This window comes from Phocoena sinus, chromosome X (genome assembly GCF_008692025.1).
Source record: "Phocoena sinus isolate mPhoSin1 chromosome X, mPhoSin1.pri, whole genome shotgun sequence".
Taxonomy (NCBI): domain Eukaryota; kingdom Metazoa; phylum Chordata; class Mammalia; order Artiodactyla; family Phocoenidae; genus Phocoena; species Phocoena sinus.
In genome coordinates, this window is record NC_045784.1 from 94016550 (window position 1) to 94043109 (window position 26560).

The following is a 26560-nucleotide window of genomic DNA, read 5'->3' on the forward strand; positions in this document are numbered from 1 at the left end:
GGATGAAACAAAATAAGTAAGCTGCAATTAATTCTGGGTAAAGTGTGAATGTGAATGATTATGCTGCCAGGCTGTTGCATCACTTTCGTCTTAGGTTCTCCCTTCAATTCCAAAAGTACATAAAAGTGTAACAAAATGTGTGAGATGGAATAGACATCAACAATTTTTTTAAAGCCTAACAAAGAAGACACAATGACTATTATTATGGAAATAATACATTTAAGTAACCCATAGATATTTGGTCATTGATTTTCAAGTTATACAAAATAAGATGGCCACTGAAAGGAAAAAAAAACACTTTAAGACATCTATGGCAGAATACATGTAATCACAGTATTTTATGTTATGATAATATATATCAATAACATTTTATCAGAGACAAGGCAAATGGTCGAAGAGAAGAAAAAAGTCTGACATGAAAGGAGTCAAGAATGTTGACAGTTCAGGAAAGAAAAAGGAGTTAAAGTATCAGGTTCAAGTTTCTTAAGTTTTTTTTCTTTTTTTTTTTTAAATGTAGAAGCAGAGGTAACAAAAATTGGTCTTCACCTGGTAAGTGTGTACTCCCTGAGTCCTGAATGCAAATTCATGGCAGAAAAAGTACCTATGCATCCACGCAATCTTTTGTCTCGACCAATCTTCCATGTTACAAACAGTGGGCTGTAATGGAAGATAAAAATAGGGTAAATCAATCAATTCAATTAAAAGTTGTTGAATATTTACTATATCAAGGTTAGGTGCCTGAGCTATAAAGACCAGAAGACAGGCCCTCGGGGGCTTAGCATCTAGCCCAGTAGGACTGCATTTAGCAACAATTATAGCTATGCTGTATTGAATGTATTCTATATGTCAGAAAGCCCAATAAATGGTTTTAACAGATTATCTATGTTAATCCTCATCAACAACTCTAGGAGGCTGATACTATTACTAACATTCCTATCTCACAGATGAGGCAGTCCCACAGTTAATACATCATGAAGTAGGAACTCAAAACCTGGCCAATCTTGACTACAGAGCCATTACTACCTCATTCCTCATTTAAACCTCAAGTCACTGATTGATTCCTAAGTCTAGTCTAGAAAATCAGGGGAAAAAATAAACAGATTTAATAAATACTTACTGAATGTATGGGGGGGTGTACAAAGCACTGTGAAAGGTGCTACTGGAGATACACAGTTGCCTAAAACATAGTCTTTGCTCTCTGGGAGCCAGTACAGGAGGAGGGCATGTTCACAGCTAACTAACGTACAGGAGGAGGGCATGTTCACAGCTAACTAACCCAAGGCAAAAGGAAGTAAGTGCTATAAGCCATGTCCAAAATGCCATAAATTAAGCTGCTGGGATAGGAGAAAATTTCAGTGAGTTTGTTCATCTTCAGCTTGGCCTAGAAGAACGAGTAGGGTTTGGAGAGGTGAAGGACAACAGCAAATATTAACAAAGTCATACTCTGAAACCAGAAAGTTTATCTTAATTTTCAGATAAAATTATTGCCAATAAATACAATCATCAAACATCAAAATATCAATTATAATAAAATGGCAACAAGAAAATAATTTAGTTGTTTTGACTGTTGTTGTTTTAAGAAGGGTAATATAGTTTTAAATGAAGTTTAATACAGTAGATGTCTGGATTCTGCAGCAAAGCACTGATAGTCTCAATTAATGGTTACGTTTAAAAGCAATTCGTTTCTAAACTGAAGCAACTTTGTCAGATTTTATGAGATAAATTAATTTATACATTTTAGGACATTTTGTAAAAAGATTAATACCCTACAGTTGGGGATGGTTCCTGTTAATATGAGTATTCACAGTATTATTGGTGAAATATAATACATTTCTGCTTTCTAAAAATTAAAATTTTGGGGGGATATACCGTATGTCATATATCTCTTATAATATGCTGTTAAGTTGGAGAACACATTCTTTATTTAAAGTACTCTCTAATCAGTCATCAGCAGTTGGGGAAAAAGTTCAAGTACTTCAATCACCCACCTTGAACATTTAAATTATGCTGTGCTCTGACAAGTAACCACAATGGCAGACAGGTTCCCAAATAAATAATGCAAACCAGGGGACAGTACTAAGAATTACCTCCTTCCAAGAGCCAAATGCCCAGAGGCATTGAAAAAGATGACTAAGTACAAGGCCAAGCTTTGTCAATGTTAGTATTCACATGCTGGATGACCGACACTAAAGGCCCTAAAATAAAAAGCAAAAGGTAAATTCCAGGGTTTTTTGTTTTTGTTTTGCTTTCTACATCATATATACTATCTTATAACTTGAGACAAGATTCTAATGCTCCAGCTGAAATTTTTCTCTAAATGCTCCTGACTAGTAGTTGATCAGGAAGGTAAGTATTAGATGGGATCACTTTCTCACCAATTCTTCTATTACTCATACAAATACTAGTATCCTAAAATTCACACACGTTATCTTTAAAGATGAATTTCACCTCTTCATTTTTCACCTTCTGATTTGGTAGAGTCAACGTCAGCAACCAGTAAATGGACAGTAAGAGGTCAATCCTTGCCCATAGCAATGCCTATACAAAAGAGCTGTGTGTAAGACAGGTCCCTTGGCAGATTCAGAACAAAGTGAATCGTACTGTAACATATATATATATACATATATATATATATATATATATAAAACATGTCTTTAAAATACCATTGATGGTTTCTCAATAACACAGAACTAAGTTGTATATTCTCTTCCTCAGTGACTTGAGTGGAAACCTAAAAGTATGAGTGAATTCATTTCCTATCAAAAACATGGAAGTCATTTACAAGTACTTTACCTTCAATCCTCTCGTTTAGCCCACTAAAATAGATATGTATGCCATTCTTACTATAATCCTGTCTATTCAAGCGAACATTCAAAATTTGTAGAGTAAATTAAAAAAGAACACCATTAAACACTACACTATGAAATGTGTTGGAGGGCATTCAAACACATAGTGGGAGAAATTATACACAGTTTCTTATCAGGCTATGCTACGACTGATGAAGGGATGATTCACTCAGAGGGTAGGGTGCTAGAGGATAAGCTGCATTTTGCCAGGCACTCATGGCCTGCATCTTGCCAGGCACTCCATAATAAGATGTAAAAGTACACAACACTTTCAGGGACCAGGAAGTAGTCTGCCAGTCTTGATAACTTGTTATTGTCTCTTCCAGATTTAACATTCTATGAATTTTAGGCACTGTTGAGTATATGTTCTCAAGAGCCCTCATGAGAGGTAGAGCAGATACAGAATCATCTGTACTCTCCCTGTTCCTTACCTGCCCCAGGAAACATCCTCTTTGGGGGTTGGTATTGCAGGGAAGTATCTGTGTCAAAGATGGGAGGGATTGCTACTTGACAACCCCACTGTGTTTAGGACAGATGCCTGAAGATGGAAGAAATCAGACTTTTAGTAGACAGAATAAAACTATTCCTTCAAAATCTGGGACTCTAATTTTTCATTTGCAAATGCCCATCCAACGTCTTTTATAAAGAACATGTATATGGAAATTAAAAAAACCCAAAATATCTAAAAGCAATACTTAATGGGGAAAAGAACTTAGGAAGTTAAGCATTTTAAAGTAGACTGAAACAGAATAAACACCACGGAGCATGAGAGATTGTATCTTGTGTGTGATAACTACTTTACACAGGGCAATGATTATGGGAACATTCAATACATATCATCTAAACATAGCAACAAAGGTTTTTCTTTTCCCAACACACAGAGGGAAGAAATAGGCAATTTCACTCTTAAATGTTTTGTTATTAAAACATGTATGAGTTCACAAAAGGACATAAGACATCAGCATAATCAGAGACAGATCAAAGTAGAAAAAGGGATTTGAGCCTGTTGAGAGGAGCTGATTACTCAATGACAAGGAAATAAGGAAAACAGTTCATAGTAAGACAAAAAGTGAATGTTTTTGGAAAATACTTTTACCGTATGGTTTGAGGCTACCTATATATATTGAAGAAACACTACAAACCAGAAAGGGGCTCAAAATGAAATGAAATATTAATGGAAGTGTTTATCTGAAGGCAACCAGACATAGCTTTTTAAGGAATTTTCCCACTTCTGAACAGTTTGTGCCACTATGTTCTGAGAAATGTTTGGAGGAAAGTAAACTCTCTCCATTTTTCCAAGTCTGTAGACAGGAACAGGAAATAACCACCTAATCCAGGTAAATCTTCCCTGCCAACTGGCAGCCAGTACTATCAGGTCAATAGTAGCTCTCAGGGGAAATGTAGTTGCACGGAATCAGCAAAAGTCCAGAAAAGCAATGTAAATCTGAGCGGGATACTCCCCAGTCTAAGCTGCATGCCACTTCCTATGCCCCCCTTCTGAGACTATTCTATTGATGCAGACCAGGAAAGATTAGAAATATGTTTGCGGGAGAGGGGTACAACTATGAAAAAGGTGTATTTACTTAATTTTTTAACCATAACTCCTATCTCCCCTGCCATACCAAGGCAAATACAGGTTAAAAATACGCTTAGACATTAGCAAGCCCCTACTCCGGCAATTTGCTCTTCTTTAGAATGAGATTTGTAGGCGGTAACATTAACAACACAATGTCAATCCCCACCAATACACTAATTACTTTAACAGGGGTATTCAACAAAGTTATTTATATTGTAGGTAGATACAGGAAAAGAGAGAAGTCCTCTAGCTTCGTTCTTTTCTTCTGTCATCAAACAATGCTTGCTTTTCAACTGAACTCAGGTTCCTCACCAACTCTGTTCAAAAAATCCAACTGTATTACTCATAACATCCAACTCAATACCATAATTCCACAGTATCTAGAAGCTCAGAGAAACACAGAAATGGCAGAGTCTTCCCTCCACAGCCAGGTTAAAACCCTTCATGTCCTATTTCAACACAAACAAGCTATATATCTCATTTCCAGACTATATAAACAACTGATTCAATTTGTAAAAATATACTCAATTATGGTTAAATCCTGTATTAGTCTGTTCGAGCTGCCATAACAAAATACCACAGACAAGGTGGTTTAAACAACAGAAATTAATTTTCTCACAGTTCTGGAGGATAGGAAGTCGGAGATAAAGGTGCCAGTACGGCTCTGTTTCTGAGAGCTCTCTTCCTGGCTTGTAGATGGCTGCTTAGTCTTCGCATGGCCTTTCCTCTGAGCTTCGGAAGGAGAGCGAGCATCCACATGAGCTCTCTAGTATCTCTTAAAAGGACACTAATCCTACTGTATCACAGCCCCATCCTCATGACCTCATTTAACCTTAATTATCTCATTATTGGCCCTATCTCCAAATACAGTCACATTAGGGGTTAGGGTTTCAACATATGAATATTGTGGGGACACATTCAGTCCATAGCAAATCGCTAACAAAAACTTTAGCACATAGTTCAAGGTTTATGTAATAAGGTATCTAAGGTTATTAGCTGAAAGAGCTTTTAAGAGATTAAAAGAAGAGACTATTTCCTCTTCATTTTACAGGTGAAAACCAAAAAGCTATCTAGGCATAGTGTAGGGTCAACTGGTTAGTGTTAGAACCTGGCTAGTTCTCCAAAATTTCTTACTACTGATTTAATTTTTTAATTAAAATTGTGAGTAGCAAACCTAGATGTCTTCTAAAATAACAGTGAATAGGAATACCCCATGAACACTACACAGTACCACCTAGGTGAGCCTAAGCACAAATCTCCTTTTCCTCCTCCTCCTCCTCCTCTCAGAAGGGGAAAGAGAAATTAGCTGAGAAGATAACAGGACAAACTGGAAACACTGGATCGGCCTAGAAACACTAGACCCAGTTTGCAAGCTTCTATACCATTCCCATTAGAAGCCCATACCAAAATCTGACATTTTATCTTTGATGGCCTCCCAACACCCTTTCTCACTCCCTTGCAACCTTCATTTTTTCCTATTGCTTAGCCAGCCTTCATCAAACTCAGGTGTTCTAATATCTACAAATTTCCACCAAATCAAAATTCCCATTTACCATTGGTTAACAACTATTTAGCTAGGTGCCGATCTGATTGTTTAGGTAATTCGTATTATTTACTGAGGCTTTTGAATGAATGAATGAATGAATCATTAATGAATGAATGATGCTTAGCTCTTTCAGATAATTTGAAATTCAAAATGATAGGAAGCCCTGAAAGGAGAGGAATAGAAGGAGGTATACGGTTGGTGGGTGGGAAGAGAAGGTAAGGTTCCAAAACATTTTACATTTTCTCATCTACACCAGTCCTTTACTGCAGGTAAGGAAAATACATTATATCACCATTACAGCCTTATACCACACTCCTCCCTCCAACCTTTGTAACTAGCCTGTATCCCATGGGGCTCAGGAAAATAAGGAGACACTCCTTAAACAGACAGCATGAGTTGGTACAGAAGACCACAAACACCTGAAAGTGGGAATCAGGAATTACCAATCTTTCACTACTTTTCTCTGCCTGGTGTTCCCAGAAATTCTATCATAGCAGCGTTATATTTATATATATTATATATACAATGCTAATTTAACTGGCAAATGCCAGAGGAAGAGAGGCAGTCTAAAAGTCTTGCAGATGATTGGGAAGGTTGAGTGTGTGTGTGTCTTGTAAATCAAGGGTAATCACCACCGACACACAAACAGCCAAATCACAAGCATACTTTAAAGGATTACCTTGATTCTGCCAATTTTTGAACTGAAAGAACCATTTCTTCCTTTTAGCAAGACCAAATCAACAATTTTCAGTAAACTAAAAAAAAAAGTCAGTCTCAGGCTTGATAAATTGAGATAGTCTCATTATTATTTTCATTTTTAAAGTCCCAAATTAGATGAGAACGGCAGTGCATTGGGAAAAAAAATACATTTGCACATGTTTTCTCTTATTAGTTTACACTGCAGTGTGTATTAAATTTAATATCTGGTAGCACTTGAAGGATGAAATAACTATGTGCCTTCTGATAATAGGAACAAATCATAAATCTTTATTATCTGAAAATCTAACTCATAAAATAAATTTTAAATGACAAATTGCTATCGATTTCCAAAATGAAATAACTTCTATTTGGAATTCCTATTCTGAAACCATTTGTTCAAAGAGCTTTAAAGTTTGAGACTCAGCCTTAACTATGAAAAGAATTAATTATTTTAATATAAAACAGACCAGGCCGGGCTTTCCTGGTGGCGCAGTGGTTGAGAGTCCGCCTGCCGATGCAGGGGACACGGGTTCGTGCCCTGGTCCGGGAAGATCCCACATGCCGCAGAGCAGCTGGGCCCGTGAGCCATGGCCACTGAGCCTGCGCATCCGGAGCCTGTGCTCCGCAACGGGAGAGGCCACAACAGTGAGAGGCCCACGTACCGCAAAAAAAAAAAAAAAAAAAAAAAAAAAAAAAAACAGACCAGGCCAAAAAAGATGACCTTGTACTGAAGTCCTAAGATTTCTGAACTCAATATAAGCAAAAGTAAGAGAACTAGGGGAACTAGATCCAGGGGTTTTAGAATGAATGGTGATTGATACAGTCAACTTTCACTTTTTTTATGCCATTAAAAACTTCTGGAACTGTGTTTTGGTACTTCCATTTGATCATTTATATGCCGGATGATCAAGGAATTCATAACACTTAAAACAAAACAATGAAAACAACTAAGGATTTTGTTGTTGTTGTTGTTTTGGTTTGGTTTAGGTTTGTCCCTATATCTTACCTCCCCAGCTAATGACCCATCTTCTACCATCCTTTTGTAGGAAATAAATATGCTGATTGATTTAAACACTAATATAAAAACAGGACTCCCCTGGTGGCACAGTGGTTAAGAATCTGCCTGCCAATGCAGGGGACACGGGTTCGATCCCTGGTCCGCGAAGATCCCATGTGCTGCAGAGCAACTAAGCCTGCGTGCCACAACTCCTGAAGCCCGCGTGCCTAGAGCCCGTGCTCCACAATGAGAAGCCACCGCGATGAGAAGCCCACGCACCGCAACGAAGAGTAGCCCCCGCTCGCCGCAACTAGAGAAAGCCCACACGCAGCAACGAAGACCCAACACAGCCAAAAATAAATTAATTAATTAAAAGATAGAAATAAAAGTTACATTTACAAAAAAAAATAATATAAAAACAGCTGCAAAGTTATTCAGCTTCTTCATTCTAGATTTTTATCTTGTTTCCCATTCCAAGGAGATCTCATGTAATGTGCCAGCTTCATAAGTAAGACCAGCAATAAAACTGTGATGTATTTGTTTTTCACATGTTTTCTGAGTTTAGAAAGGTAACTGTTGATTTTAAGGTCCTTGTATTGGATTACTTGCTCCTTCGAGAGAAAGGAGCTGGATAGACTCAGCTTTGCAGCAGGAATTTGGCAAGCCTTTCTCATTTTAGGGGGAAGAAGAAACGCAGGATCTAGGGACAAAGTACTCAACTGAGACCAGTTGTATCAGGGCAACTTATGTTGCCTTTGCTGTCGTTCTTCCTCCTTCTCTTTTACCTTTTGGAAAACACTTCAACCTCTCAAGAACCTCTATCATGAAATAGCCAAGAGATTATGATTTTTTTAAACATGGAATTGACATCCTCACCTCCAAAGTGCTTCTTTTAAAAAATCACCTTTATTAAAGTATACTTTACATACAATAAAAGCAGCCTTTTAAGTGTAAAATTCAATGAATTCTGACAAACGTGTATATACAGGTAACCTAAACCACAATCAAGGTATAGAACATTTCCGTCACCCCAGAGAGTTCCCTTGTGTCTCTTTGCAATCAATCCCCCTCCCCACACTCCTGCACTGCGGCAAACACCGACCTGCTTTTGGTCACTATAGCTTTGCCTTTTCTAGAACTTCGTGTAAATGGAATCAACCAATATGCAGTCTTTCGTGTGTAGCTTCTTTTGCTTAGAACTATGCTTTTGATGTTCATTCATGTTGTTTGGTCCTTTTTATTTTTCAGTAATATTCCACTGAGTGGATATATCACAACTTGTCTATCTACTCACTCGCTGATGGATATTTGGGTTGCTTCCAGTTTGGGGCGATTATAAATAAAGCTGCTATGATAATATTTGCATTCAAGTTTTTGTGTGAACATAACTTTCCATTCCTCTTCGGTAATTACCTACAAAGAGGACTGCTGAGCCATGAGTAGGCATATGCTTAACTTTATAAGAAACTGTCAGATGATTTTCTAATTGGCTGTACTAATTTCCAGTGGCTGTACCAATTACCTTATACCGGTACTGTATGAGTGTGACAGTGGCTCCACAGCCTCACCAATACTCGGTATTGTCTTTTTTTTTAATTCAACTTAATGTGTAGGGATATCTCACTGTGGTTTTAATTTGTAGCTCTCTGATAACTAAGGATACTGAGAAACTCTTCAAGTGCTTAATATTCGTTCACATATCTTCTCTTGGGAAGTGCTTGTTCAACTCATTTACGCATTTTTTTAATTGGATTGTTTTTCTTCTTTTTATTGAGCTGCAGGTTTTAAAAAATATATTCTGGAAACCAATCTTTATCACATGTATGTATTGCAAATAGCTGTCTAGCCTGTGTTTTGCCTTTTCATTTTCTTAACGGTATCTTTTGAAGAGCATATGTTCTTAATTTTGATGAAGTTTATCAATTTTTCTCTTCTGGTTCATGTTTTTGTGTCCAATAAAAGAAATCTTTATCCAAAGGTCATGAAGATTTTCTCCTATTCTCTTCCAGGAGTTTTATAATTTTAGCTTCTACATTTAGGTTTATGATCCATTGTGAGTTACTTTTTGTATACACTGTAAGGCAAAGATTGACGTTCATTTTTTTGTTTGGTGATAGATTTTTGTGTATATGTACATAAGGAACATTGGCCTATGGTTTTTTTCTTCTAATATCTTTGTCAGTTTTTGATATCATGGTGATGTCAGCCTCATAGAATGAGTTGGGAAGAATTCTATCCTCTCTTTTCTACAAGGTTGGTTTGTTTCTTAAATATTTGATAAAATTCATCATTGAAGTCATTGGAGCCTAGATTTTAATTATGGGATGATTTTTAATTACAAATTTAATTTCTTTAATAGATATAAAGCTATTCAGACTTTTTTAGTTCTTTTTGAGTCAATTTTGGTAATCTGTGTTTTTCAAGGAATTCTTCCATTTCATCTAAGTTGTAGAATTTATTGGCGTAAAGTTATTCATAATATTCCCCTATTATCCTTTTCATGTCTGTAGGATCCGTAGTGATAGCCGTTCCTTCTTTCCTGATATTGGTAAGTTGTATTAATTTGTATCTTTTCTCTTTATTGTCTTTATCAATCTAGCTATAGGTTTATCAATTGTATTAATCTTTTCAAAGAGCTGGCTATTGGTTTCATTGATTTTTCTCTATTGTTAGTTTTCCATTTTATTGGTTTCTACTCTTCTAATATTTTATTCCTCTTATTTGGGGTTTAATTTGCTCTTCATTTTCTTGCTCCTTAGGTTGGAATCTTAGGCTACTGATTTTTAGATCTTCCTTATTTTAAAGCTATAAATTTCTCTCTAAGCACTGTTAGTTGCATCCTACAAGTTTTTTTAATTAATTTATTTATTTATTTTTGGCTGCATTGGGTCTTCGTTGCTGCACGTGGGCTTTCTCTAGTTGCAGCAAGCCAGAGCTACTCTTCGTTGTGGTGTGCGGGCTTCTCATTGCAGTGGCTTCTCTTGTTGCAGAGCACGGGCTCTAGGTGCGTGGGCTTCAGGAGTTGTGGCATGCAGGCTTAGCTGCTCTGCAGCACGTGGGATCTTCCCGGACCAGGGATCGAACCCATGTCCCCTGCATTGGCAGGCGGATTCTTAACCACTGCACCACCAGGGAAGTCATGCATCCTACAAGCTTTAATACATCGTGTTTTCATTATCATTCAGTTCAAATATTTCCTAATTTCCCTTACAATTTCTTCTTTGACCATGGTTTATTTAGAGGTATACTGCATAATTTCCTAATATTTAAGAATTTTCCAGATAGCCTTTTGTTATTGATTTCTAATTTAATTCCATTTTGATCACAGAACATACTCTGTATTATTTCAGTTGTTTTGAATGTATTGAGGTTTGTGTTATGGCCCAGAATGTGGTCTTAGCGAATGTAGTATGTGAATTTGAAAAGAAGATATTATTCTGGTAGTGTTAGGTCCAGTGTTTTATAAATATCAGTTAGTTACATTTGGTTGGTAGTGTTGGTCAGATTTTCTATCTTCTCACTGACTTTTCTACTTATTCTATCAGTTACTGAGTTAAGAGTGTTGAAATAGCCAATTCTAATTGTGGTTTTGTCTATTTATCCATTCAGTTATATCTGTTTTGTTTTTCCTTATGTGTTTTGAGGCTCTGTTAGGAGCATACACTTTTAGGATTGCTGCTTTTTTGATGAATTGACCACTTCATCATCATGAAATGTGCCCCCTGTCCCAAAGTCAAATTTGTCTCACAATAACATAGTCACTCCAGCTTTCTCATGATTAGTGCTTACATGATATATCTTTTTCCATCTTTTTATTTTTAAACTATCTGTGTCTTTATTCTTAAAGTAGGTTTCTTACAGACAGTAGTACATAGTTGGGTCTTGCATTTTCATGCAGTCTTTTCTTTTAATTGGACTATTTAGACTACTGATATTTAATGTAACTTTCATATTGCTGTGTTCTTTATATTTGATATTAGCTTTCTGTTTCCCATCTGTTCTCTGCTCCTCTTTTTCTGTCTTCTTTTGGATTAAATGAGTATCGTTTAGTATTCATTTTTATCGCCATTATTAACGTATTAGTTATACCATTTTTTGGTGGTTATTCCAGGTTGCAAATGATGCATCTTTAACTTATTGTTATCTACCTTCAAGTAACATTACATCACTATACATATAACGTAAGGACTTTAGCAGCATACTTCTATTTCACTCCTTCCGTGCCTTGGGGCTATTGTCATACCTTTTATATCTACATACATTATAAATTCCGTGACAGATTATTAATTTTGCTTTAAACAATCACTTAACTTTTTAAAAAATTTAAAAATGAGGAAAAAGTCTTTCATATCCATTCCACACTTACCGCACTTATCTGGAACTCTTCATTACTTTCAGAGATTCGAGTTTCCGTCTGGTATCATTTTCCTTCAGCCTGAAGAAATTCTTTTAATATTTCTTGTAGGTCACATCTGCTGGTGACAGTTTTTTGTCTGAAAAAAATATATTTCACCTTCATTTATTTTTGCTTTCATTTTTTTAAAGATTGTCATTGGAGATACGATTTGAGGTTGACAGTACTTTTTTTTTCTTTAGCACTTTAAAGATGTCATTCCATTGTCTTCTCACTTGTACTGTTTCTGATGAGATGTGTATGACTTTTTATCTTTGTTCTTCCATATGTACTGTTTCTTTTTTTCCCCCTCTAGCTTCTTTTCAATGATCCCTCTATCACTGGTTTTCAGCAATTTGATTGTAATAGTCTTAGAGTAGGTTCCTTTCGGTTTATCCCACTTAGGGTTCATTGAGCTTCTTGGATCTATATGTTTATAGTTTCCATAATAATTGGAAATTTTTAGCCATTATTTCTTCAACTATTTTTCTGCCTATTCCTCTTTCTCCTTTCCTTCTGGGACTCCAATTACATACATGTGAGTCTGCTTGATATTGTCCCACAGTTCACTGAGGCTTTCTCTTTTTTTTCCTCAGTTTTTTGCATTCTCTGTTTTAGATCAGACACTTTTATTGTTGTCTTCAAATGCATTGATCTTTTCTTCTGCAGTCTCATCTATTAATCTCATCCGGTGAATCTGTCACTTCATATAGTAATACTTTTCAGCTCCAGAAGTTCTGTTTGGTTCTTTATATGTCTTCAATTTTCCTCATTATATTCATGTTTTTCTTTCAATTGTTCACCATAGTGTCATAGCTGCTTTAAAGTCCTTGTCTGCTAATTCTGTAACTGTTATTTCTGGTTCAGTTTCTACTGACTGACTTCTTCTTGGTTATAGGTCACATGCTTCTTGGAATGTCTAGTAATTTTTTTGGATATCAGCTATTATAATCATTACATTCTTGAGTGTTTTGATTTTACTGTCTTCCTTCAAAGAGTACTGAAGTTTGTTTTGTTGTGCATCTAAATTTTTTGTGGATAATTATTTTTCAAGGCTTGCAAGGTTTTAAGTTTTGTTAGGTTGGGTTCAAAGTATGATTTATTCTAGGGCTACGTTAGCTCAACTACTAAGGAATGACCCTTCTGGAGTCTCTACTGAACGCTCTGGGTGTTCAACAAGGTCTCTCAACTCTTGCTGTAGGAACTGAAATATCTCTCAGTCCTATATGAGCTCTGTCAAAATTTCAGCTTATAGCTCCTGAGCAATAGTTTTTTGCCCAGCCCCATGGTGTTTCTCTCAACACATTCACAGATTCATAATTCAGCCGAAGATAAAGGGGACATTTATGCAGATTTCTGGAGCTATTTCTCTGACTAGCTCCCCCTGCCCCTTCCAGTACTCTGCTCTACAAATTCCTGCCATCTAGGTAGGCCTCCCTGAGTTCCTATCTCTGTCTCATCAATTCAACAAGACTGCAGGCTCTGCTTGGGTTCCCTCTCACAATGCTATGGGCCAGAAACTGCCTACAGACAGAAAGCCAGGGTGACTGTAGGGCTCCTTTTGTTTGTTCCCTTTTTCTCAGGGATCACAGTCCTGTGCTACTTGTTGCCCAATGTCTGAAAACATTGTTTCATATATTTTGTCCAGTTTCAAGTTGTTTATGGGGTATGAGAGGCAGAAAGGAACAAGTCTTATACCAGTTACTCCTTCATGGACCAAAGTGGAAGTCTCAAAGCCTTTCAACACTGAGTCACTTTAAGGGTCAAACTCTGTGGTAGGTTTCACATACTAAATGTGGAAAAAGCCTACCACAAATAGTAGACGACTACAGTAAGCAGGAAAATGGTTCAGGAAGCAGAAAGCAAAAGGGACAGATCTCTTCAGCTTTGACAGCTGGTGCACTTTTAGAAGAATATGAAGTGACTCAACCAATTTCAGGGGCAACACACTGCTCAGAACCAAAAGGTCAGAGATGTCACTCTTAAAAATATCAAATCAAGAACTCTAAAATCCAAAGTAATGAAATAAAAAAAAGTCAAAGCAGTCAAGTATAAACTGAACTTGACAAAAGTGTCAGTTACCAGTCACACTGATATTTCCTTCTTTAAGCCCATGCCCAAAATAGCTCACTCCTCTTATTCTCCCCCCGTACAAGTTCAAACAAACAAACAAATAAATAAATAAATGCAATCTGAACAACTTTATTTACAACACTTAAAAAAATCTTGAGGAAGTCATTAATAATTATGAATGATGTCTGATGTATGTATGTTTTGTTATTACTATTTTTAAAGGGCTGTTTTTTCAGCTATGACGACTGAAACAATCTTAGGGCTCAGCTATTTACCTCACTACTCTGCTAGATAACACTGCATTTATCATAGTCTTAATAGAATAAACCTTGCAATCACAATGCCACATCTATAGAAGGGCAGTCACCTAAGGACAGGAACTCCACATTAAGGAAATCAGATACGCAAAAATCTTTTATGATGGAACAAACAGGAAAAAATTCTGTGACATGTGCCATTAAATTATCATATCAAAATTATTTTTAAAAATTTCCCACCAACTCATCAGGCAACACCATGAAAGCTCAATGTTCAGAAAGTAAATTGAACCAGCTTCTAATCTGGGAGGCACAGAACAACATAAGTTTCCAAAGAAAATTAGGATAGCAGAAAATAAGCCAGAGCAGAACCTACGAGAAAAAAGTAGAATCCATGAATGACACTGACTGAGAAACCGAGGTAATAAGGTAGTGAAGTCAGAAGGATAATTGCTTACCTTCTCGCCTTACACTTCTCTTTAGTCAGTCCTATATAACTGCTTACTTCAAAGCCTATAACTTTGTAAACAAATGAAACAGAAGCTAAACAAAGGGACCAAACTCCCTGGGAAGATAAGAAAGAACACAGCAGCCCTACCAACAAGCACCAGTACAACAACTTCCTCTGTATATTTAAAGGCTCTGATTTAAAAAGCCTCCAGCTGAACTGCTAGGTACACAGCAGACTACAAATTAGCCAAAGGTGGTGTATAGGGTCTGGAAATGATGGTGACCTACTCGGCTTCATCACGTTAATACAACAAGAAAGCAAGATTTGCCACCTGAGCTATTGAACATGCTCATCCCTGAAAGCTACTTTTTTCCCTAGAGTTTACCTAGTCCTCTTCTTTAAAACCAACAAGAACATTCCCCAAACCTTTGCGTTTTAGATAAATCCCACAGATAAAAAATACTTTATTTTAAACTAGAGTGCTCTACTTCCAGATCTGAAATGCACACATGGAACTTCATATTCAGTCCAGGGTTTCTATATAGCTATAGAACCAAAGACCAGGGGAAATGTAATTTCGCATTGGGCCTACCTCTCCCACATTTTTCTTGGCATTAAACACTAAACAAATTTCCAGTTAAAGATGCAGATGTCTGGACTCTACTGGTCTCAGTTGAATACTACTAGACTGATGAAAAAATATCTTTTTATTAGAGTCTTTCAGTGACCAGCTTCATGCTTTCAAACTTGCCCAGCATCTTTCCTCATTTTGACAATGTAAACATACCACAAATGCACCTCTTCTTCGAGGAAGTGAAACTGAGCAATGACAAAATTATTGTAATTAGCTATAGAGAACAGGTAATCAGTTAAATCCAAATTGTTTTCCATAGAAACGTATTTTGTAATATAAGACAGAAAAATTGGCAAATGATTATTTTACTTATAATAAAATATTGGTAGTTCTCATATGGACTACAAAATTACATAATATACGTAAGTATAATATATATGTAATAGACAACATATTATAATGTATTTTATATGTAGTATGTATAGAACATATTATTTATTTATTTTACATATATATATGTAAAATATATGTAAGCCCAGTGCATGATTCACTAAAAGGTAGCTCTCTTTTCACCCCAAATCTGTCCGGGAAGATCAGTTTGAATTAGAGTAGTCACAGGGAATTCTACTCAATGCTCTGTGGTGACCTAAATGGGAAGGAAATCCAAAAAAGAGTGGATATATGTATACGTCCAGCTGATTCACTTTGCTGTACAGTAGAAACTAACACAACACTGTAAAGCAACTATACTCCAATAAAAATTAAAACAAAACAAAGAAAAAGAAAATGTGGTATAGAGGAAAGTGGGCAAGATGGCAGAGTAAAAAGACCTTGAGCTCACCTCCTCTCACAAGCGCACCAAAATCAAAAAAAAAAAAAAAAAAAAAAAGAAGAGAAGTCTGAATTACAGAGTTTAAAATGAAACAAGTGTAGTTTTATTACTCGCGGGTATACTCTCACTTACCTGCCCATCCCCTTCCTTCTCTACTAAAGTAGCACTTTAATAAATAAGGTAAATAATTTAATAGATGAGAATAACTGGCAATGAATACACTAACCATTTGTATATAAACAGAAATTCTTTTATACCTAGGACAAAGCCAACCTCCTTTCCACCCAGCCCACATGACTGAGCATCAATTCCAAATATGGAAAAAGAAAACATGATTGGAAAACAAATCAATAAGGTTTCTATTGTTGAAAATATAGTAACTTTAAAAAACAATTTCAAAGCGTGAAAGGAAAACTGACCAATTACCTGAGAATAAGACAAAAATCTTCATTTTAAAATTACAACTGTATAAAAGAATAAGACAGACAGAAAGGACCATTTTGCAAATGATCATGACAATATATGTATGTACGTGTATATATACTACTAAAAATACATAGCTAACTTTTATTGAATATTTCCTATGTGCCAGGCCTTTTTCAAGTGCTTAAATGTAATAACTCTTTTTTTTACATCTTTATTAGAGTATAATTGCTTTACAATGGTGTGTTAGTTTCTGCTTTATAACAAAGTGAAACATTTATACATATACATGTTCCCATATCTCTTCCCTCTCGCGTCTCCCTCCCTCCCACCCTCCCTATCCCACCCCTCTAGGTGGTCACAAAGCACCGAGCTGATCTCCCTGTGCTATGCGGCTGCTTCCCACTAGCTATCTGTTTTACGTTTGGTAGTGTATATATGTCCATGCCACTCTCTCGCTTTGTCCCAGCTTACCCTTCCCCCTCCCCATATCCTCAAGTCCATTCTCTAGTAGGTCTGTGTCTTTATTCCCGTCTTACCCCTAGGTTCTTCGTGACATTTTTTTCTTAAATTCCATATATATATGTCAGCATACGGTATTTGTCTTTCTCCTTCTGACTTACTTCACTCTGTATGACAGACTCTAGGTCTATCCACCTCATTACAAATAGCTCAGTTTCGTTTCTTTTTATGGCTGAGTAACATTCCATTGTATATATGTGCCACATCTTCTTTATCCATTCATCCGATGATGGACGCTTAGGTTGTTTCCATCTCCGGGCTATTGTAAATAGAGCTTCAATGAACATTTTGGTACATGACTCTTTTTGAATTATGGTTTTCTCAGGGTATATGCCCAGTAGTGGGATTGCTCGGTCATATGGTAGTTCTATTTGTGTACTAACTCTTTAAATTCCTACCACAACCCTATGAGGTAGATATTATTATTATCCCCATTTTACTGATAGGGAAACTGAGGATCAGAGAGGACAATTAACCTGTCAGTGGTCACATAGCTATTAAGTGGTAGGACCAAGATCTGGACCCAGGCATTGTGGCTCCAGGGCCAAGTCTCTTTACTACATACTATGAATGTACGTGTATTGTTTGATATAAACCACCTAAAAATTAGTATTCCAATGTGGAACTGAATTATTTGCTTTAAGGAAGAATACCTGGAAATTAGAGCAAGCATAAATAAAACTGTTGACACTGACTATGTATATCATAAAAATTAAAATAAACAGAAGATTAAAAACATAAAACTTCACTAGAAAGAATAAATGCTCTAAAGATGAAAATCTGGCAAAAATTATGTCATAATACTATAAATGGACTGGGTATTAATAAAAAGCATCCCATTGAAAGAAAGACTCAAAACACTTATATAATATTTTATTCACTGTAAATGTAATATATGTTCACTGTAAAAAGTGTTAAGAAAATACAGAAAAGTAGAAAGAAGAAAATAAAAATCACACAATCTCACAACGCAAAGAAAATGAAAACTTACAATGTTTCCTGACAGCCTTTTTCTATGAAAATATTTTCACATAGTTAAGATGATACTGCATGGTTTTGTCTAGTTTGTTTTTCAACTAAATTGCACAAACATTTTCCTACATGGTTAAGATTCTTCAAAAATACTTAAATGGTTCTATGATATTCCATCATATGGGTGTACCATAATTTAAGTAATGCTTTCTTTCTTATTAAAACTATGGGGAACATCTCTGTGCATTAAAGTTTATCCAGATCTCAGATTTATTTTCTAAGGATAGATTTTTCAGAAACATAATTTCCAGTTCAAAGTGTATGAACATTTTTTGAGCTCTTGATGCATTTTACCAAATTGCCTTCCAGAAAGACAGTGCCACTAAAAAACTAAAAAAAACAAAAACAAAACAAAAAGCAAAAAAGACTGACTTCACTGAGTTAAAACTTCAAGAATATTTCTTTACAACCAGTATTTCTGAATCATTTTAATTGGTGGCAGCTGCTTTAAATGTTCTCATTGTTAAACCGGTAAAACACCACAATGGAAACAGGCTGTCTTAATTTAAGGTCAAGCAGCAGTTATAGTTTAAAAATTAAACTCAAGTATATTTGCCTCATGGTAAGAATAGCTTCTTTCCAGCTTGCAGACTCCCTGTTCTTCAAAACTTTTAAAGCACTTATGTCAAAAAGAACTTACACAGTCTTATGCCATAAAACTAGAAGCATCTGAGGAGGCTGCTTTTTTATACTATGTCTTGTTACACATAGCATAGTTGAATCAATACTTTAAAATCCATTTATTTTCAATGTTCTTCATGTAACACACTATAAAGACATTACACTTAAAGAATAAAAGATAAACACAACTCTAAAGGTGTCTGTTGCAAGATTTTGTTTCTCCTCTTCAGTCTATCTTAAGTGCTTGGCTGTATCCTTACAATCCAATTCTGTCAGGGTTCCTCACAACCATACAAGAAAGCAAGGTTCTAGTCCAAAGAATGGAAAGGAAGGTAGGAACAGTTAAGGGCTGTCAGAGACAGTGTTCCTTTTCTGAGGCCATCTTCACAATAACTAGCTTTTTCATAAAGTCTACCAGGGGCTACTGATAGCTATTGCAATTTAGTTACCTCATGGTTTGAGCAAAAATTTTAAAGTGCTTCATTTTTCTTCATAGCACATACTACTACCTATTTGTTTACTGTCTACCCACCAGATTGTAAGCTCCAAGAGCTTACATGCCTTTTGCATCGCTGTATTCCTAGCCCCTAGCACACAGTAAGGGCTAAATGTATGTTTGTTGAATGAATAAAATAATTTAATCTAAAAGACAGGGAATCACACTAAGAGAGTTTTGTTGTGGGTCTAAACCCAATACTGCTTTTGAATGTGCAGTGGACGTCTAACTGTGGCACACAGAATTTATATCAAAAGCATAAACAGGGCTTCCCTGGTGGCCCAGTGGTTGAGAGTCCGCCTGCCGATGCAGGGGACCCGGGTTCGTGCCCCGGTCCGGGAAGATCCCACATGCCGCGGAGCGGCTGGGCCCGTGAGCCATGGCCGCTGAGCCTGCGCATCTGAAGCCTGTGCTCCACAACGGGCGAGGCCACAACAGTGAGAGGCCCGCGTACCGGGGGGGAAAAAAAAAAAGCATAAACAGCTTTCTCAGGCCCCTAGGAAGAGTGTAAAAGTTTTCACACTTTAGAGATATCTTTTAGGGAGATAAATGTCTCAGGGATAAAATCAGGGGGAAACCTAAAAGATGTTTTGTTCTTAGAATTCTAGTGATTGGGTCAATCATGTATCAGAACCTCAGAGTTCAAATCAATGTGGTACAGTAGGATAAAAGAGCTGGGATAGGGTGGGAAGGGAATGAATGGAAATAGGCATGGGGCGTCTGAAGACATAGGCCCAAGGCTCAACTCCACCATCCAAGTCAGAAGACCAAGAGTCATTCAATTCCCTTCATCTTCAGACATGGATACGCAAGAAGGGGAGCAAGTGCACTGTCTGCTTGATAGGCTGCTACGCTACAAGGATCCAAGGATGCTAGCCAGTTAAGAGGTTCTAGAAACTGCCAAGTATTATAATGCCATATCAGTAAAGGTATAATTATTAATGTTATCATCATTTTTGCCCAATGAAACCTCTAATAAGTAGCCCCTCAATAACTGTTAATTTCCTTCCTGGGATACCTGGGAGAAGTAGAGATACTTGAGTATTATGATTTAGTATTATAATTTCTTATAATAAGTATTATAATTTCACAGGTGGTTCTGAATGGATTCCATGTCTGGGGAAGTGTAAGATTCTGGTGCTGATAGGTGCACCATGAGAGACTGTGCCTTGCCCAGTCAAATGGGTCAGAACTTTAGGAACACTAAGGAAGGGGGCTTCCCCGGTGGCGCAGTGGTTGGGAGTCTGCCTACCAATGCAGGGGACACGGGTTCAGGCCCTGGTCCGGGAGAATCCCGCACGCCGCAGGGCAACCAACCCCCACAACTACTGAAGCCTGAGTGCCTACGGCCCATGCTCCACGGCAGGAGAGGCCACCGCAATGAGAAGCCCGCGCACCACAACAAAGAACAAAAGCAGCCAAAGTAAATAGATTAAATAAAATTTTTAAAAAACAACAACAAAAGAACACTAAGGAGAAAAGTGAGCGTTAACATTCAATGACAGCATACTTAGGAGTCAAGTACGATTAGGTGTTTTCATATGCATTTTACACTCCACAGCAACTCTATTTTTAAAAAGGTGTTATTATCCCCATTTACAGATGAGAAAACTGAGGCTGAGAGGTTGGTTACTTAAGCCTAAGACACCGCTAGTATGGGGAAGACCTTACGTTATCACCCAGGGCTATCTGACTCCAAAGCCACACAAAAAGTTTATCATCTCCAGATATGAGTGAGCTTGCACACCATTTCATTTTTTATTTCAGTCATTCTTGTGGTTGATATATGTGTTAACAAAAAATGCTGATCCACTCTATATCATTAGGAACCAGATTAACAGTAAGAAGATTCTGAATCCACAGGGAAAAGGCGATTCTCAATCTGGGTAAAGTAGTTAAATATGACTCAGGTATGTAGAAGAGACATCACAGCCCATGAAGCATGCACTGGATGACTGTTTAAAAGATTTCTTAAGTAAACTCAGGATATCCTCGGCAACCAGAAAAGTCAGTTTCCAGTATTCTGCATCTGATAAACATCCTTGGGTTCAGGGATTTATAGAGAGGTGACAAAGGAAGTCCGTTATCCCAAAGAAGTATACCTAGGCCAAAAGAAATGCTCTGCCTGAAAACACCCAGAGAAATATCTAGTAAGAGTCCCTTTACCTCTACAGGAACAGAATACCAGAGGAAATGTTTAATCAAAACAGAATAAAAGTGAACATCAAGGAAATGGTTCTAGAAGCGGTAGGGTTCCAAGCAAAAGCTAGTTAAATCAGGGCACAGTAGATCCAGAGCAAAAAAAAAAAGAATAAGTAATCAAACTAAAAATCTGAGTTGAAATCAGAGCTAAAAACCAGAGGCCTAGAGATAAGGGCAAATGGGACCAAAGTCATCTTCAAAGACCTAAAATTTTTTCCAGGTTTGGTCAACACAACTAAAAACAAGGTTTGGTTTTGTGTTGCTCTGATGCACTTTTGGAAAGCAGAAAGCGTCCTCTTAGAACACAAGAATCTGGGAATCTTCTTTAAAGAAACCCAACATCAGGGTAGCTAGGGAGTCACGTGGATTCCTATACTGACACCCCTTTCCGGGCAAATCTGCCAACTGGCAAATAAAACAGAATCTTAAAATGTCACTGATAAATAGTTACAAGGTGAAGGCAGTGGCCATGAATGGTAAGTTCACAGGCCCAGTCCCTTGGTATATATTCTTCCTAAGCCATTAGATACCAAGGAATGTGACCTAGATGGAGGCAGAAGACAAAATTAGCCTACCCTTCAAATTCCTCTGACCCCTGTATCTTTATTGGAGGGTGGGGGTTGAGGTAGAGGGAAGGGAAATAGTCATGGAAGAAGTATGCAGTCAAGCTTGGCCAAGGCCACAGAAAGTGCCAAGGAATGAATTGCCCAGAGGTCACTCTGAAATTCATGGAGTTCTCCCAAGGTAGTCATCACCAGTGACAGAAACAGAGGTTGAGCTGAAAAAAGCCAATGCTGAAAGCCTTAATGAGCTCTTCACATCCTTTAAGTCTTAGACTAAATAGCACCTCCTCAAAGAGACTTTCTCTCAGCCTATCTAAAGTAGAGGATAGCAACTGTGTTATTCTCCATGTCGATCCTGTTTACTTAGCCCCAAAAAAATTAGTTCAGTCGTCTATTTCTCCCACTAGACTATAAGCTCTAGGAGAACAAAGACCCTGTCTGCCCTTTTCACTCTTATATCCCCAGTGCTTAGCACAGGGCCCAGAACACAGCAAATGCTGAATAATAATTTGTTATAACAATGATTCTCAAAGTGTGGTCCCTAGACCAGCAGCATTGGGATCATCTGAGAACTTGTTAGAAATTCAATTCTCGGGCCCCACCCCCCAGACCTATTGAATCAGACACTCCGGGATTGGGGCCAACCACCTGCATTTTCACAAGCCCTCCAGGGAATTTTCATGCATATTCAAGTTTGAGGACCACTGGTATATAACAAGAGTACAGAAATATACATTTCCTGGTAGGGAGAAGTATAAAGGTAAAGGTTCTTTTCAAATATGGGGTTGGAATGCTTGGCCACATCATCCACAATTCTGAGCCTGGTATGCACACAAATAACATTTTACCTGGAATGTAGTAAGGATTTCCAAATGGAGGTTACTAAGTAGGGATCTTGCACAACTTATTTAACCTCTCTAAGCATGTTTCCTTATCTGTGAGAAGGGAATAATACCAACCTCACAGTTTGTAAGGATTAAATGAGATTTGTAAAGAATTTTACCTAAGTTCTAGAACATAGTAAACACTCAATAAATGATAGTGGTGGCTTCTTCTTATTGAATCTGTTCTGCAAGGCTATGAAGATGAGGATCTCCCAGGCTGGAGGATCTCACATTCTCAACCTCCAAGAATGCCCTGGGAAGAAAGAAAGTGTGCTAGTTTTCAAAGGGGTATCACCCAAATGCTAGGATACAAGTAGCTTTCTGAGAGTGTAAAGATATACCATTTGCTAGACTACTGAGCAAAGAGATGCCAAAGAAAAAAAGAGAAGTTAACCCATGAAGGGTTAAAGACAGGAAACAAGATGGGGACAGTACTAAGAGATTTCTTGTAGTGGGTGAGAGAATTGCTGGCAATGAAAATGGCAGGGTTGGAAGAGTAAGGCTAGGCCACGCTGAACTCTTCTCAGTGGGCAAGAAGGAAGTCCTTATATGTTTGGTGTCTATATTTTCCAAACCAAAAACTGGTACAGAGTCTGACGAATATGAGCATACTTAGGGACACAATGGGACAGACTGAAACCAGGGCTGTCCTGGGAATTTCAGACTATATGGTTACTGTCTGGAAATGGTCTATTTTTAAAAGAACCCAACACCAGTATGGCTAAAGAACTGCACAGTTTCACAATACCTCCATACAGGCTCTGGTTATGACTCACCCTGAATAATGAAGGCTGTATGGGCACATGACCCCTAAAAACTTAGAGCATTTATGAAAAATTACTCAGGGTCATCTTCTCTTTCTTCCCTTCCCACCAGACCCTTCTGGTTTTATAAATTCATTGGCCCAAACCTGGAGGCCTCAGTGGAGAGCGTCAGGCTTACCCCAAGTATCCTACATTAGCTACTACTGTATTTTAATATCAGCTTAAGGGTTCTTTTGGACTATTTCATTGCCCTTGATGGTAAGGAGGGACAAAAGGTCCTTCAATACTAAATCATGTTCAGGAGTTCATAGTTTCTTGAGATCCGATAGACAGTTAAGCGGAATTTTATAACCAGTGGTTATAAAAATTGGACTGCTTAGAGAATTAATTGCCTTACTGCCAGTGATTGCCTTACTCTGTCAATTATGAGACCTGCTGCTATCAAGTCAGCCACAGGTAGGTGAGTTTGAACAATTTACCTTCATGTGAAAGTAGCAGGTTTAAGAGAGACAAAATAATCCTATCTACTAGAATTCAAGAGTAGGATATCAAAAGAGTGGGATGAAGGATAAACCACCTCTTACTGTTGTGTTAATTTTCCTTCCCGGGATGCTTTTCCCAAATAGAAATCAAACTGCAGAGACACTGACTGGTGCAGTCATCTAGTGTGAATGAGACTGAGCAGGCGTTGTTGAATCAGGCTTCCACTTCAGGGAAATGGCTAGGCCTCCAGACCAAGTTGAGTAACAACTTTCAAATTGTTCTGGTTTCCTTTCCAACCCTGGAAAAGAGAGGCCACCTTGTCGTTGTAGTTGGAGAGAACACGTCCGATCAGTCAGAGTGACAGCAATTAGCATGACTTGATCTAATTTCAATCTGCAGTAGTTGACACCTCCTTAAGTAACCAAGGGCTCCCTGGTTTCCTGGGTATCATCACTCGGGGGAAGAAATTAGTGTGCATAACTATTACTCAGAATTCCTCACCTCGGTCTTCCCTGGTGGTGCAGTGGTTAAGAATCTGCCTGCCAATGCAGGGGACACAGGTTCGAGTCCTGGTCCGGGAAGATTCCACATGCAGCGGAGCAACTAAGCCCGTGCGCCACAACTGCTGAGCCTGCGCTCCAGAGCCCACACGCCACAACTCCTGAAGCCCGGGCGCCTAGAGCCCGTGCTCTGCAACAAGAGAAGCCGCGGCAAGGAGAAGCCCGTGCACCGCAAGGAGAAGCCCACGCACCACAAGGAGAAGCCCGCGCACCGCAACGAAGAGTAGCCCCCGCTCACCGCAACTAGAGAAAGCCCGCGCACAGCGACAAAGACCCAACGCAGCCAAACATAAATAAATTAAAAAATAAAAAAAAAAGAATTCCTCACCTCAACCACACCATGCAGTACGGGTTACAGCGGGGAATACTCGGCCCTTGGAGGATTCAGTCTGTTATCTGGAGGACATGCAGTTGTCTGGATTAAGAGAGACTACAAAGAAAGCTACGAGGTGCTCCTGGCCTCATTCTTTCTCAGCAGAGAGAATGGGTTAGAGAGTCATCATCCCACAAGGATAAACAAGATGAGAAACCAAACTGCAGTTGATAGGGTCAATTTAGTACAACCAACCATTGTGAAGCACCTTCTCTACTCTGTGCCATGTCCTAGGGATCAGAAATAACAAAGACCATCCCTCACTAGGAGCTCATTGTCTAGTAAGTGAAGAAGAGAAACCACATAAATTTAGAATTTAAACTAAAGCAGTAAATACAAAAACAGCTATGAATGAGAAGTAAGGGGGCACAAGAAAGGCCACTTAGTGTGGGAGTTCGGGGAAGCAAGAAAGGAGAGGATCATGACTAGGGAAAGTACTCTAGCTCAAGGTCTATGGCTTGAAGCCACCAGATAGCATAAATTGAAGGTAGAATAAAAGGAAGGGGGAAGGCTAGAAAGTTTCCGGTCAAAGAGCCAAAGGAGCACCATCATCTTTGGACTTTTTTAGGTGACAAAGGCTTTGACAGGGTGGGGAATTCTCTCTCAGCACGAGGCTTTCTCACCCACCTGCATATATACCCTTACAGAAGATTTGATTTGGTGGAGAAACAGGGTGGGAAAAAGCAAGTGTGTAAAACACCCAAAAGAGTGCATGGCACATAAGTTCTCAGCAAACATTATTGCTCTTGACGTCTCCCCACAAGTTCTACCAGAATTTCAGGAGTCAGATTCTGCCCTCAGAAGTGGGGAAAAAAACAGAGATCTCCGAAGTATACTTGGAGGCAAAAATACAGACCTTACTCTGCAGGGTTTCATTGGTGTATGGCTGACAGAGCTCTCCAAAATCCACTGGGTAGTAATGGTGCAGCCCTTCTCTGTGGATGAACAGTGAGAGCCCTAGCATGAATGTCTAGATTACCACCCATATTATTCAGTAAAATGCCAAACTATACCATTTCTTTCCTGTACTATGATTTGTACCTATTCTTTCCTCTCAAACCTAACTTCACAGCTAATCGTTATGCAGACCAGAGTCCTCTCTGAGCTAACTGTTCCAATGTTCCCTTCAACAATGGCTGTTTTAACTGTGACCAATCTCTCACACTGATTCAACCATATAACTCCTACACCGATAATTCCCAACAGGTCAGAAAAATCAAGTCAAAATGAATGAACAAATGCTTTAATTTCAAGCCTTTCCACTCTTCCCTCTCCTGACTCAAGGTTTCTCAAATACCCTCATTTCCTGATAGCTCCCTGAACAAAACTACTCAGTCAACTCTGTGATCCTCGCTGGTTGAAATGTCTAATGCCCTCCTCCCAAATCGAATTC

At 38.1% G+C, this 26560-nt stretch overlaps 1 protein-coding gene across 3 annotated transcripts in view; it reads right to left on the reverse strand.

Moving 5' to 3' along the window:
• The window catches only part of AMMECR1 (AMMECR nuclear protein 1), a 108277-nt gene that overhangs the window by 55949 nt on the left and 25768 nt on the right, over positions 1–26560 (reverse strand). For 2 of the 3 annotated variants that reach the window (XM_032619614.1, XM_032619613.1), the window contains exon 2: positions 547–657. The exons of the other annotated variant lie outside the window; for it this stretch is intronic. In XM_032619614.1, coding sequence (XP_032475505.1) covers positions 547–657 — 111 coding nt within the window. The remainder of the gene's footprint in view (positions 1–546; positions 658–26560) is intronic. 3 annotated transcript variants of the gene reach the window in all.